General features: G+C 35.2%; 2 protein-coding genes across 3 annotated transcripts in view; one reads left to right on the top strand and one right to left on the bottom strand.

The window, feature by feature from the left end:
- Positions 1–1,888, top strand: part of Fan1 (FANCD2 and FANCI associated nuclease 1) — a 40,425-nt gene extending 38,537 nt beyond the window's left edge. The window contains exon 13 of the mRNA XM_047537909.1: positions 1,641–1,888. Coding sequence (XP_047393865.1) covers positions 1,641–1,778 — 138 coding nt within the window. The 3' untranslated portion in view covers positions 1,779–1,888. The remainder of the gene's footprint in view (positions 1–1,640) is intronic.
- Mtmr10 (myotubularin related protein 10) overlaps positions 1,642–15,869 on the bottom strand; it is an 82,490-nt gene continuing 68,262 nt past the window's right edge. The window contains exons 15-16 of one of the 2 annotated variants that reach the window (XM_047537911.1): positions 7,138–7,320; positions 1,645–5,998 (exon numbers count right to left, since the gene is read on the bottom strand). In XM_047537911.1, coding sequence (XP_047393867.1) covers positions 5,402–5,998; positions 7,138–7,320 — 780 coding nt within the window. In that variant the 3' untranslated portion in view covers positions 1,645–5,401. Of the gene's footprint in view, positions 5,999–7,137; positions 7,321–15,869 lie in introns of both variants that reach the window. The other variant, XM_047537913.1, reaches the window with a different exon arrangement.

The raw sequence follows: 15,869 nt of genomic DNA on the forward strand, positions 1-15,869 counted from the left end.
TATAGGTAGCATATAATTGAGTTTTACCTTTTAGACTTTTTAATCCAGCCTAAATTTTGCCTTTGAATTGTGATGTTTGGGATATTTAAATTTAATGTCCTTGGTTTTGAATCTTACTACTTGTTTTCTCTTTGTCTTAGTTCTCTTGTGTTTCCCCTTTTCTTCTTTTTCTGCTTTTTTGTTTCTTTTAAAGATTGCATTTTTTTCCTTAACTTATTGGACACAACTCTGTTGTGTTTCTTACATGGTTGTTTTAATCTTAAAAGTTACTATCTACCCTCAAGTGATATTATACCATTTCATGTATGGTATAAATAACTGCGCAACATTCTATTCTTCTCTCTTCCTCCTAGCATTTGTGTTTTCATGCATTTTCTACATGTTTTAAATTCTACAACACATTATTTTTGCTTTCTGCAGTTCAGTTAAATACTTAGTGAGTCTCTTTACACATGTGGACACCAATTCTAACGCTTGTTATTCCTTTGTACAGATCCAGATTTCCCTTTGGTATTATTCTCCTAGTTGAAGAATTTCCTTTAGCATTTGTTGAAGCCAGAGGTCTGCTAATCATATTTTTTAGGTTTTTTATATAACTTCTAAAAATCTTTACTTAGCCTTTGTTTTTGAAAGATATTTTCTCTGTGTACAGATTCTATGTTGACAATTCTTTTAATACTTTAAAAATATTGGTTCATTCTTCTAACTAGCATTTTAAAAATTCTGATTGTTTTTGAGATAATTGATGATTATATACTTTTAATTATTGTATCTTAATGTAGTATTCTTGATGTTTCTGTGCTTGGGGAGTCATTGAGTTTCTTTCTTTGTGTTTCTAGTTTTCATTGTATCTGGAAAAATTTTGGCCATTATTCAGAAAAAATATTTTTCCCCTTTCCTGCGGGGACTCTAAATGTCCATTAGGCTGCAGAATATGGTTTTTAAAAGTTTTTTTCTATACTTCACCTGGGATTGTTTTTATTTGTCTTCTAGTTCAGCAGTGTGCAAGGAACAGAACTGATACAGTTCCTGCCTTTATGGAACTGATCTGTAATAAAAATATTTATCTTGTGATAAACTGCCATGAAATAAGTAAGTGCATGAAGCTCTATATATCTCCTTAGAGATATGGTGGACCCGTGAGATGGGTTTAAGCCATCTTGAAGACCTTGAAAGACAAGAAATCAGGCATGTGAAGAACAGGAAGAAATGTCCTTAAAGAGGAACAGTATGAGGGCCCTTAGAAAGGGTAGAGGTTAATCTGAAAGGAGGCCTTTGAAATGAATGGCAGAGACCAGATCCTAGTTTTGTAGGTTGGGATAAGAAATTTAGATTCAGCTGTAAATATAACAAGTAATTGGATGATTTTAAGCAGGGAAGTAACAACCCAATCATGCTTTAAAATAAATTTTCAGTAGCTTTATACTAAGAATCAATTTACAAATTCTTTTGTGAAGAACTGCTTAGTTTCTACAGAACAGATAAATTTCTCAATTTTTCTACGTATATATTGCTTGTATACATAGTGGTATAATAGAGTAAGCCATTTATAAATAGTTGCCATTGAAAATGACTATAGCTAGTATCTGTTAACTGTTCCCTTTCAGTAAAATACTAATTTTTAAAAATTTATCTTCCAGTTGGTAGAAGTTAAAGGCCCCAATGATCGACTTTCACAAAAGCAAATGATCTGGTTGGATGAACTGCAGAAGTTGGGGGCTGAAGTAGAAGTCTGTCATGTGGTTGCAGTTGGAGCTAAGAGCAAAGGCCTCAGCTAAAGCCATCGAATTGGAAATATTTAGTCACACATTAAGATTTCCAAAAGCATAAAGCAGTATTACATTTTATTTAATTTTGATTTTGTTGTCAATTATAAACCTGAATTATTCATCATTGTGTAGTGTCTGTTTCTCAGAGAACTTGGTGTCTGCTTGAATACATGAATTGATTCCACAGTGGGTAAAGGTCAAAACCCTGGTGGCCATTTTGGGAGCTGGATACATCTATGCCATTAAATTAGATGTAAAAAAAATAAAAACAAAAACAAAAATGCAAACATGATTCACAGCTTTCAGTTTTAGGTCTTTTATAAAAGTAGCATAAACAATGTTTCTAATAAGTATTTTGGAAACAAAGATTCTTGAATTCAAGTTTTTCTATACTCTTACACATTTAGATATTAAATATTCTTGTTTTGTGATGACCTGTGAAAGGCAGAAACAACAGTAGAGATTCCGATTGCCTTAGGAATTAAACAGTTCTCATGAAGTTCTTAACTTCTTATGGCATCTGTAGATGCTTACTCTTACCAGTTGGGGCAGTATCACTAATGGCACGAGCAGTCTTTTTCAAGGCAGTTCTACCTCCTGGTTCTGTTTAGAAACATCCCTACTAGCCAAGTTAGTGGCAGTTTTGTCAAAACAGGACTGCTCATCACCATTGTTGGGTCTCGGGCATGGTAGGAAGGTGATTTAAACAAACCACCCAGGACTCGGACTAGACTCCTGGTCTCCCACAGACTGGGACTTTCTGGGGGAAATTTAACTCCCAATTTTTGTATGTATTAAATGGAAGGACCAGTTAGACATAGTCTATTAATACCCACATGGCCTAACTATAGCCATTTCTGACCTGATGTTAAAATTGTTACTGATCACAAACCCATTTTAGAGGGCAAGCAAAATCCTGTGTGGATGATGCAGGTACAGGTAAGAGAGGTATTTAGAGATCTTCAGTCACTGTGTTCTTGCAGATTTCATGTTGATAACTACAACAAATAATTTCATGGAAATTTTATTCAGCATCAAAATTTCCTTCACATTCATTCTGTTGAACAAGATCTTTCTGTTCATCCTACTTCAGCTCAAGTCATCAGTTTTAGGCACAAAGGTTCTTGTTTTCTAAGTCAAGTTTTAACTACTTGAAGTTACTGCTGCAGCAAGCAGATTTTGTTGAAGGATGTGTTGATCAGTTTTCACCCTGTTAGTACAAATTAATATCCTTTCCTTAAATAAAGTTAGTTAGACAATTTTGGTTTTAAGATTGGTTCCCATCATAAAACAATAGCAGGACACTGTATATCTTGAAGTGTGACACCAGGAAGTCCAATGCCATCTGGCCTTTGCCGTGATTCCATCCGCACAGGCTCCACAGGGCTGTGGGGGCTAGGGTTGTCGAGCTCTTTGGTAGACTGCATGCAGCCATGTTTACCACTTCTGTCACCACAGTGTCTTTTTTTGTTCGCAGAGATGCCAAGCAGCTTTATAATGACCCAGACTTAAGGCTGTTAATAGTTGTTTTTCATATTATGCACAATGAACTGTGGCACAATAATCATGATAATAACAACTATTCAGTAAAAATAAAACAAAAACCCATATTTTACTACATTTGAGTATCATACAAAAATATGCATTTTCTATTTTAAAACAGTATTAATAGTACCTAATCTTTTAAACATGTAAATTCACACACAAAAACAAAAATCTAGAGGAGTTGAAATAAATGTGTGAGGAAAGAAAATGATACAGAAATAGATGATCAATTAAAAAATAAATTTAGAACAATCTGTAATAATAAAAAAGCAGCTTAGTAAAGAAGTGGGAATTGTTAAAATTTCAATGGCAGAAAACACTGTGGTGTTTTAAGGGGGTTAGGGCTGGTTTCTAATCAAGGATTATAAAATCTCTAATGACAATAATGTTATTTGTACATACTAAAAATAGCCCTTCTTTTCTAGGCAACAATTTGGCTTTGAAAACATTGGGTTTATCCACAAAATGATGAATTTCCTAAAACATTTTAAAGAACTTCTGTCCTGTTAAATCCAGAAACATTATCAAACAATTTTTAAAAGGCAAACAATTAAAGTAAAAATAACTATTTAGTACACATACAGGTAAAACTATTCTGAAAACATTTGTTTTAGGAAAGGAAATAAGTTAACTAGACACTTTAGAAATTTTCAAACTCTTAAGATGGCAGTTTAAGAAACTCTTAACAGTCAGATTTGAATACGTGTATCCTTTAAACAGATGGGGGTATGTTGATCATATGTGCGGGGAATGGCACGAAATGCCACTACCAATGCCACCACTATAAGGAGCTTAAGCTGTGACCTTGCAAAACTGGCTAGGTTCCTGTCATAGTTTGAAAACAAGAGAATTTCAGACCAGGAATACACCTTTTTAAACATTGGTCTCCTGTTAATATTGCTGTCAAAAGTCAGGAAAGATGTGAGGGAGTTCTTTATTTATTAGAATAGCAGTATTTTGAGAGAGGTCCACTTTCATTTCTCCTGTTCTTTATTCCTAAGCATTAAGGACTTTAAGAGAACTTCTGTGCAGGTGCCCTCACTTGCGACCTCACGAGTTACTTCTGTGGGGTGCCGGCCAGCAACACTTTACCAGGCTGGGAATGCTGACAGGGAAGCCAGGGATGCCTCCAAGCTGGCCTTGTGGTCTATGCAGATAGCACTCTCCTGTCTAGGCACCACCCGCCAGAGCTAAGGCTGGGAGGCCTGAGGAACTTCTCAGGATCAGCACTCCACAGGCTGCTGTGTCCTTGGTGATACTCAAAGGGTCAGAAATGTGGTTTTGGGAACTCCTGGCTACTGTTATGAAGCTTAGTATGAAAACTCTATTTTCAATATGCAGTGTGATATTTTAACCCCCTAATTTTAAAAAGTGAAATTAGAATTTCCTCTGTAATATCTTAATGTCAAAGGCACTTCTGTTTTATTATCTATAGAGAATTCTTGAAAGCTACAGTGCACATCATTTTAAAGTTAGTCCTGTGGAGTTAAAAGCAAACTTGATTTCAAAACACCGTGATCTAAGGACCCAAACCAGGTGGTTGAAAATAATAAATTTGGCCTCAACACAATGAATGAATTGAACTCAATTAGAGAAACAGAAAGTGACCAGAAAAAAATACAGGAATACCTACTGAAGTCTTGGGGGTTTTACTGGATGTTCCTGGAAATATACTAAATACTAATTTCTTAACTTTCCTGATGTCTACTTCCTTAGGTTGCTAACCTGATCAAGTATCCGGTAAACTTTAGTAGGGGGAATGAAGAATGAATGCAAACAAAATAAATATAGTAGAGAAAACCTGATTAGTTTCATCACAGTTATAAGAATGGAGAATGTTGTCTGCACATCACCTAAAATGAGCCAGAACTATAACAATAGAAGGAGAACACAAAAAACAAAAATTACATTTCTCTTAAAGCAACTGTGAAGGGAGAATGATTCAACATATTTTTAAATATTAGTGCAAATTTCATCTATTATTCTCACATATAAAATTATCAGTTTTAAATGCCTAGGTTAATAATTTTGATTCAGAGGGAAATTTTATACAGTTTCCCTCAAAATGTTCAGAAAATACTACATTTTTAGTCTTCATTTGCAAGTGTCTCAGTAGATAACCATATTTTGGCCCCACTTAAAAATTTGCTTAATGGCGTTCCCAAAATACTTCGTCTGCACAGATTTCCTACAGGAGAAAATGGAAAGGAAGAGGAGAGAAACTCTGGTGTCCCAGAGGTGTCATGAGGGCCGCTGGCTCTGAAATACATCCTGCTGTGGTCCAGCTCTGCATAGCAGGCTTCCAAGGGGCCGCTCCGCTGCTGCCGCAGCATCCTACTGAGCACATCTACTTCATCAGCCAGAAGAGAGAGCTTGTGAAAGGCGGTGATGGAGCCCCCCAGATTGATCTGAGCCTCGGGAATCCAGCGGAAGTAACACAGTTTCCACAGTTTTATGTGTGTTCCAGAAAGATGTGGCAGAATAACCCCATGTAGGTCAGCTGGTTTGGAAAACCACTCTCTAAAATATTGTTCCATATCACTGTTCTGGCTGTCGGTGTGCTGAAGTGGGTCTGGTTTTAGTTTTAATATTAGTGAATTTCTCCTGGGCAATAATTCTTGGTCACTGACGATTCCATTCTTTATGGAAGATGGCATTCCTCTTAGTGTGGAGCTGTAGTTTTTCTACAGAGAAGAGAGACAGATCTTAGCATTATTGTCCTGAAGCATCCCCCCCTTTTTTTTTTTTTTTTTTTTAAGCATCCCTTTTTAAGAAAGACAAAAGGTGCAATGGCAAACATAAACTCAGTATTTATGGTAAATGGATGAAATTTCAGCTGCAGAGAACATTTTCATTCCTTCCCTTATAATGCTTATTCCAATTCTCCTTCCTCAGAATTACACTGTTTTCAGTGGTTCTCTCCTTAAGGCTCCAAAACCTGAATGGAGCTAGGGAGGTGAGTAATCCTCTATTAATTTGCTTGAGTGCACATTTATGACTTCTGAATTAGGAAAAAATAAAAACAAAACAAAACAACAACAACAAAATACTAGACCTGGCTAATTCTAGAAAGAATTGGCAGACTAGATGTGTTCCAGAAAACAGGACTCTAGGTTCAGAATATGATCTGCCAACTCAGATGCTGATTAGGCTTTCAAATCACACACCAAGAAGAAATGTCAAGATATGGTCCTGTTAGTTAAAAAGGAAATGATCCCTCAAAACCCTACATTAACAGTGTTACTTGGGAAGTGACTTTACTTTTTTATTGTTTTTTTGTTGTTGTTGTTTATTAAGAATTCTTTTCTTTTAGAGAGATCTTCAGTTTATCATATTTGCTATGTCCTTTCAAGTCTTTCTAGGAACAAGTACTCATCTCTGACTATGGCTCTCATTAATATACCTCTAAATAGCAATTTTGGTTTTTTTAATTGATTCTTTATAGTCACACATGACAACAGAACTCATTTTGGCATAATTATATCATTTGTTCTAATTCAGTCCCCAGCACTTCCCCTTCCCATCCCTCCCTCCCACACCTTGTTCCCTTCCCTCTATTCTACTGATCTTTCTGCTATTTACTTTTAGTTTTTTTTTTTTTTTTAATTAGTGTCTTAAGGATGTACATGATGGTGAGATTCACTGTGGTATATGTACATAAGAAATGTTAGATCAGATTTACTCCATTGCCTTTGGGGCCATAAAATTTAGAAGAAAGATCAGTGGAATGACTACTTTTAATACCTGTGTTCTGAAAAAGGTATGTTTGGTTATGTGTGAGCCAACATGAGGTTTCTGTGGGTGGTGCCCTGTTGTAATTTACCTTTGTTCGCTTAAAAGACTTCATAGAGCCATTCTGTATGCAAGGCGTGCTCTTTCCAATGTAGAAGGGGTTATGGAAAAGCGTGCGGTCCTTTGCTGTGAACTGAAGAGACCAGTCCCAAACTGAGGGGAATTTTAAGCCCTTTTCATCACCCAGTTGGATATTTTTGCTTATAGCAAATTCCTGCAAAGTAAAACATTTGAACATGCGTGAAAGGATGCACAACTGAAGATTTTCTCATTTCGGTTCCTTTCTTTTGATGAGCCCTCATCATCACACAGGTGAAAGATTCTGAACTAGAACACTCAAAACCCCCAGAGCAGTACTTATTGCCCTTTGAGTGAGTGCAACAGACCCTTCAGTGAACTCCCTGCCTCCAAAGCAGGAAGGCAATAAGGATGTTAATAAGATACCATAAAAATCTTAGAATGTGCCAAAGCGCCCACTCTGGACTGATGCAGCCTGGTGATCTGGTTTCCATCACAACAAATGGAGACAACTCAAGGCCATGGGGTGTTATCCAGGCCCTCACTATGGAGGTGGGCACAGGGTGCCTCTGGATGGCAGCCCATCAAAAGCTCAAACTAAGGACTCACCTTTAGCAATGTGGAGAAAGGACCCTCATCTTAGCTAAGTGACAAAAGCAGGCTACCTCAAGTGTATATAGAAGTTTCCTGGAGGAAATAATATGTAATACTGAGTCTCTGGATTGTAGGAAATGATTGACTTTTATTTTTTGTTCTGTATCTTTCAATGCTTTACAAATTTTCTACAAAACAAAACTAAGTTTGTTTTAAGAAATTAGTCAAAAGGCAAAGAATAAATGTTCTTAGGCATAAAGGTACAGAGATTAGGAGGCTGTGGCTGTATCACAGCCAGATATATTCTTTGCTGCAATGATGGCTTAGAATCATCAAAAGAAAAAAAAAGAAAAAACCAGGTAAGCTATGAAATGGCCAGGAATTTAAAAAAAAAAAAAGGTTTTACAAAATATTCTATTTCAAATATTTCAAACATGTAAAAAATCCATTAAGCACCAAATGTACTTAACAATTTTTTTAGTTATTTGAAATTTTATCCTACATACGGATGGATAAAAATAACCCATCTTCTTTAAATTGTTGAAATCAAGTAAAATGGAATCACTTTTAATATTCCTTGGCAAAGTATATTGAAAATAATCACCTTTTTTTTAAAATGTGAAAATTGAAAATATTTATCTCCAAAGAAAATCAGACTTTACACAAACAGTCCCTGACCACTAACGTCTAAGATGGCCTCAGAATGGAAAAAAACAGGAACCACCATTGGCTTATGGTATGTGTAGAAGGGGCAGAGGACAGCAGTTGTATGAAGAATCATGACTTGGGTGATAGATAGTTCCCAGGAGAGAGTCATGATAGTATGTGTCTGAGAAACAACTTTTGAATTAGCCAAATTTTAAAAATACAGCATTAGGACATAAAACAGAAAGCAAATGCAATACTACAGAATATTCTATCTTTTATAAATAAAGATCTGTATGTCAGCAAATCTTGACATATCCAGAATCTAGCCAAGCAGTAGGAGTAAGCAGCAGTGTTTCTGGGCCCATAAAGGAGTCCACCCAAAGCACTGCAGTGTCACCAGGACCCCAAAGCCAATGTTCTCTCATTGGACATTTTAGTCAAATGTGGTGGTAAACCTCCTGACCTCCTGTCCCTTTCCCACGCTCACCCTGTGTGTCTTTGTGCATGGGTGCACAGCTGTGTGTGCAGGCCAGCAAAGGGAAAGAGTGGAGAGAGCTGAGGGGCAAGCAGAGCCCAGGAAAGGATGGGTTTTCAGTAAGGAAAGGCATGAAAATGATGAGTGTGTATAAGAAACTGGAAGAACATTATTTTAGGAATGAATAAGTCTTCCTGGCTTTACATGACTCTCAGTTCATCACTGGTTCTTAGTACAGTGTTTGGGAAGATTCAATCTTTTTAAGGAAGAAGGATTTATAAAAATTTCCCTCCCAAGGTATTCAATCTAAAATACGAAGAGGACTGAGTTTCTCTGAGTCCTGAGCTCTGAAAAGTAGCAATGCTGGGCCATCCTTCCTTCCTTGCCTCTGTGTTCTGAGAACTGGCTCCTATGCCTGCAATGAGATCTGCCTCCAACCTCCCTCACACAGCCCATTTTCTGCCTCTGTAATCAAACCCCAGGTTCAGTCCTTTTCTTTGGGATGCTCATTAATGAAATTCTCCCTATTCTGAGTCCTAATACTCCATTTTGTCTTTCACATCTATAATCCAGAAAAACTCCTTTTTCTCCAGATAACTTATAAAACATTTCACAATTTACAAAATGTTTTTACCTTGTACAATAAGGCCAAAAGCATTACTGTTAGATTGATGGATCTACTTTAGAGATGGTGAACCAGGACTAACAATTTAATCCTGAGTGGACTGGAGACTAAGAATTTTTTATAGACCAGGACATTAATAGAGAGCTCACTGTGATGAAAATTCCCTTCTCCTTTAGTCTCCGTCAAGCTTATATGGGCTGCCATTTGGTTTCTGTCCATGGTCACTGCAGCATTTATGGATGATACTGTTGGCTCATTGGATGGAAGGTAGATACAACTTATGGTTCAGGAAGGTTTCTACCTACATCATGCAGGAGAAAATTTCTAGTTTGGTATGAGACTCTCCTTAGTCCTAATTGACTCTTACTGTAGGTCAATTAATGTTACTAAAAACTTAAAACCCTACCTAATAGTGAAATGTCATGTGACACAAGGGACTCTGAGAATACATGGTAAGGGCATATTTACAGAGTTTCAGTCCAGTGCTATTTCTACACACTTCATTTCTTTTCTTTGGAACTGGGGATTTAACCCAGGGGCACTTTACCATTGAGCTACATTCCCAGTTCTTTTCATTTTTTATTGAGACAAGGTCTCGCTAAATTACTTTTCAGGCCTTGCTAATTTGCCTGAGCTGGCTCAAATTTAGAATCCTCCTGCTTCGGCCTCCCAAGTCACTGGAATTACAGGTATGTGCCACCACATCTGGTCTCTACATTTCATTTTCAAACCTCCTTCTCCTTGACTCTCAAAGAGAAATAATCTTTTATTGCACACCTTATTTCTACTGACTTAGGAGATAATAGCCTTATAACATTGTCTTCAAAAAACATCTTTTTTTTTAACCAACCCAAATGTGAAAATATAAACCCCAAAGCACCTAAGTTGATTTAAGAAATTTACATTCTTGATCAGTGGACTGGAAGATGGTGTAAGTAAACTAGGCGGTGAGTCCTGAACTCCTCAAAGCAGAGAAAGAAGGTAACAAAGGAAAAGCAGAATTGAGAGGGCTCTTAAGAGAAAGAAGCTTGCATGGGAGTCCTTTGTTTAAGAAGTGAGAACTACCTGCAATATGTATAATCAGAAAAATGAGAGACTATACTTGTATGTATGATATATCATAATGTATAAATGCATTCTTCTGTCATGGACAACTAATTAGAAGAAATAAAATAAAATAATTTTAAAAAAAGAAGTGAGAACTATACCAATAGATGAGTAGACATACAAACTATACAATGAAAAAGCAAGGAAACAAATCATCACAAACAGCCCATAATGCTTCAACAACTGACTTCATTGACACCACAGTGGAGGAGATGTCAGAGAAAGAATTTGGAAAGTTCATAGTTAAAATGTTCTATGAATTAGAAGAAGATGTAAGGAGTGAAATCAGAGAGAAAATACAGGAAGGGAAAGATCACTTCAATGAAGAGATAGAGATTCTGAAAAAGAACCAAACAGAAATGAAGAATGAAAGAATAAACCACTTTAAAAATTCAATGAAAAGCATCACAAATAGATCAGAGCACATTGAAGGTAGATTTTTAGGCCTTGAAGACAAAGTATATAATCTTAAAAATAAAGTCAACCATGAAGAAAAGATATTCCATCAACATAATGTTCAAGAAATCTGGGATAACATTAAAAGAACAAATTGACTACTTATTGGGATAGACGAAAGCTGTGAAATACAAGCTAAATGGATGCACAATCTTTTCAATTAAATAATATCAGAAAAACTTCCAAACCTCAAGAATGAAATGGAAATTCAAATAGAAGAAGCATTTAGGACTCCAAATATAGAAGATCCAATAGATCCACTCCAGGATACGTTGCAGTGAAAATGTCTAATATACAGTATGAGGTTAGTATTTTTAAAGCTGCAAGAGAAAAATGACTGGTCACATTTAGATGTAAACCAATCCAAATTTCAAGTGATTTCTCAGTCCAAACACTAAAAGCCAGGAGGCTCTGAAATAAAATGTATGCCAACCAAGAATACTACACCCAGCAAAATTAAGCTTCAGAATTGAATATGAAATAAAAACCTCTCAAGAAAAACAGAAGCTAAAAGAATTCATAATTAGAAAGTCTGTACTACAAAACATACCAAATATTTTATGAATAAATGAAAAATTTTAAAAAGAGGATATGGAGGAATTACACTAGAATAATAAAGGAGAATCAAGTCCAATTTAAACATTAAAATAAATCCAAATGGAAGGAAATAGAAATAATCTTTCAATAATAACAATGTAAACAGTCTAAACTGTTTACATTTACGATAAATGATCGTAAATATTTATGCCTCAAACAATGGAACATCTATATACATCAAATATACCCTTCTCAGTTTTGAGAATCAAACAGACCACAGTGTAATAATACTGGGTGACTTTAATATACCTCTCTCATCAGTAGATAGATCATTCAAACAAAAACTAAGTAAAGACTACAGAACTAAAAACACAATTAATAATATGGACCTAACAGACATCTATAGAATATTTAATCAATTACTGACTGAATTCACTTTTCACCAGCATGTGAACCTTTCTCTAAAATAGACCATATTTTAGGTCACAAACCAAATCCGCAAATACAAGAGATAATATGTTGTAATCTATCAGATCACAATGGAATGAAATTAGAAGTCAACAGTAAACAGAAACCTGGAGATTAAAAAATACACTTTTGAATGATGAATGGATACCAGAAGAAATCAGGAGTGAAATAAAAAAATTCTTAGAAATAAATAAGAAGAGTGATACAACATATCAAAATCTCAGGGACAGTATGAAGGCAGTTCTAGGAGGAAAGCTGATAGCACTGAGCTCAGACATTAAAAAAACAGAAAGATACCAAATAAACAATCTAATACTACATCTCAAGACCCTAGAAAAAGAACCAACACCAAAATCAGAAAAAGACAGGAAATAATTAAAATAAGAGCCAAAATTAATGAAAATGAGATTTAAAAAATACAGAAGATAAAACAAAGAGTTGAATTTTTGAAAGGATAAACAAAAATGATAAAACTTTAGCCAAACTAACTAAAAGAAAGAAGGAAAAAACTCAACTTATCAAAGCCTGCAATGTAAAATGAAAGATCACTACAAACACTACTGGAATCCAGAGGATCATCAAAAACTATTTTGAAAATCTGTACTCCAATAAGCTAGAGAATCTTGAAGATATTGACAAATTCCTAGAGACATATAACCAACCAAAATTGAACCATGAGAATACAGAGAGCTTAAACAGATCAATTTCAAGTAATGAAATTGAAGCAGCTATCAAAAGCCTTCCAACAAAGAAAAGCCTAGAGCTAGATGGATTCTCAGCTAAGTTCTACAAGATCCTTAAAGAAGAACTACTACCAATCCTCTTCAAATAGAAAAGGAAGGAACACTGCCAAACTCATTCTTCAAAACCAGTATCATCCTGACACCAAAACCAGACAAGGACACATCAAGTATAGAAAACTTCAGACCAATATCCTTGATGAACATAGATGCAAAAATTGTTAATAAAATTTTGGTAAACCACATACAAAAACACATTAAAAAGATAGTGCATCATGCTCAAGTGGGTTTCATTCCAGGAATGCAAGGTTGGTTCAATATATGGAAATCAATAAATGTAATTCATCACAAAAATAGATTTAAGGACAAGAATAACCTGATTATCTCAATAGATACAGAGAAAGCATTTGACAAAGTACAGCAACCATTCATGTTACAAACACTAGAAAAACTAGGACTAGAAGGAACTTACCTGAATGTTATAAAGGCTATATGTGACAAAACCAATGTCAGTATTATTTGGAATAGAGAAAAACTGAAAGCACTTCCTTTAAAAATAGGAACAAGACAAGGATGCCCACTTTTACCACTCCTATTCCTATTTGAAACTCTAGTCTGAGCAATCAGGCAAGGGAATGAAATTAAAGGAATACAATAGGAAAAGAAGTACTCAAATTATCTGTTTGCTGATAACTTGATCCTATATTTAAAAGACCCAAAAAACTCTACGTGAAGACTGCTAGAGTTCATAAATGAATTCAGCAAAAGTAGCATGACACAAGGTCAACACTCATAAATCAGTCATGTTCCTACACTATAATGATGAATTTGTTGAAAAAGAAATTTAGGAAAACTATCCCATTCACAATAGCCTCAAGAATTTTGGGGGGAATCAATCTAGAAAAAGAAATCAAATAACTCTACAATGAAAACTATAGAACACTACACAAAGAAACTGAAGACCTTAGAAGATGGAAATACTTCCCATATTCTGGGATAGGCAAAATTAGTATTATCAAAATGGCTATACTGCCAAAAGTAATGTATAGAGTCAATGAAATTCCCATCAAAATTCTAATCATGTTCTTCATAGAACTAGGAAAAGCAGTTATGAAATTCATTTGGAAAAATAAGAGACCCAGAATTAGCTAAAGCAATCTTAGTATAAAAAGCAAAGCAGAAAGTCTCACAGTACCAGTCCTCAAATTATAATACAGAGCTATAGTAACAAAAACAGCACGGTGCTGGTACCAAAACAGGCATGAAGACCATTGGAACAGAATAGAAAACACAGAGACAAACCCACATAAATAGTTATTTGATACTAGAAAAGGTGCCAAAAATCTACTTTGGAGAAAGGATAGCCTCTTTAACAAATGGTGCTGGGAGAACTGGAAATCCAAGTGTAGTAGAATGAAATTTAACCTTTATCTCTCGCTCTGCACAAAAGTTAACAGTGAATCAAAGACCTAAGAATTAGATCAGAAACCCTACAACTGATAGAAGAACATGTAGGCCCAACACTCCAACATGTTGGCTCAGGAACAAGACTCTGAAAGTGGGCTGGGGATATAGCTCAGTTGGTAGAATGCTTGCCTCGCATGTACAAGGCGCTGGGTTCAATCCCCAGCACCACCCAAAAAAAAAAAAAAAAAAAGGACTCCTAAAGTGCAAGAAGTAAAATAAAAAATCAATTAAGTGGGATGATATCAAACTAAAAAGCTTCTTCACAGGAAAGGAAACAAAGAATGTGAAGAGAGAGCCTACAAAATGGGAGAAAATCTTTGCCACCTGTACCTCAGATAGGGCTTTAACATCCAGGATATACAAAAAACTCAAAACTTAACACCAAAAAATAAATAACCCAACCAATAAATGGGCAAAGGAACCAAATAGACACTTCTCAAAAGAAGAAATACAGTCAACAAATATATGAAAAATGTTCACTATCTCTACCAATTAGGGAAATACTCATTAAAACAGTGTACACTGAAATTTCATTTCATTCCAGCCAGAATGGCAATTATCAAGAATGGAAGTAACAATAAATGTTGGGGAGAATGTACGGAAAAGGGAACATTCATACTTTGTTGGTGGGACTGTGAATTAGTGCAGTCACTCTAGAAAGCATTATGGAGATTACTCAAAAAATTAGGAATGGAACTACCACGTGACCCAGGTATCCCACTCCTCAGTATATATCCAAAAGATGTAAAATCAACATACTACAGTGATGTCACAATACTGTTTATAGCAGCACAACAATAGCCAAGCTCTGGTGTTACCCTAGATGCCCTTCAACAGATGAATGGATAAAGAAAATTGTGGTATATGTACACAATGGAGCATCACTCAGCCAAAAAGAAGAATGTGTTTATGGCATTTATCAGTAAATGGATGCAACTGGAAACTATCATGCTATGTGAAATAAGCCAGTCCCAAAAAATCAAAGGTCAAATATTTTTTCTGATACACATAAGGTAATCAAAAATAATGGTGGAAGGATTAAAAAAAATAGAAGAAAGATCAGTGGAGTAAACAAGGGGAAATGAAGAGAAGGGAGGAGGGTTGAGATAGGGAAAGACAGTGGAATGAATCTGACTTAGCATTCTATGTACATATGTGAATATATCACAGAGAATCTCACCATCATGGACATCCAAAAGACACTAATTGAAAAAAAAAAAAAAACAAAAAACTAAAAGTAAATAGCAGAAAGATCAATAGGGTAGAGGAAGGGAACAGGGGGAAGGAGAGGGAAAGAGGAAATACTGAAGACTGAATTAGAACAAAATATATTCCATATTTTTATAATTATGTCAAAATGAATCCTATTTTTGTATATAACTAAATAGAACACATAAAATCATTTTTAAAAGTAATTTATATTCTTAAATTGGTTTATTATGAATTATAGAGAAAACACAAAATGTTCATTTATAAAAAATAATTTTCTAGACTTTTGTCTTTAATGCATTCAAAAAATTCAGCTTGAAAGGGTAATATTTTGAAAATATGCAGTTAACCATAGTTCAATTATATTTGAAAGTTGAAAAACAAAAAGACAAAAAAACATAGCTACAGTCACCACCATG

Source organism: Sciurus carolinensis, chromosome 2 (genome assembly GCF_902686445.1).
Source record: "Sciurus carolinensis chromosome 2, mSciCar1.2, whole genome shotgun sequence".
NCBI lineage: Eukaryota > Metazoa > Chordata > Mammalia > Rodentia > Sciuridae > Sciurus > Sciurus carolinensis.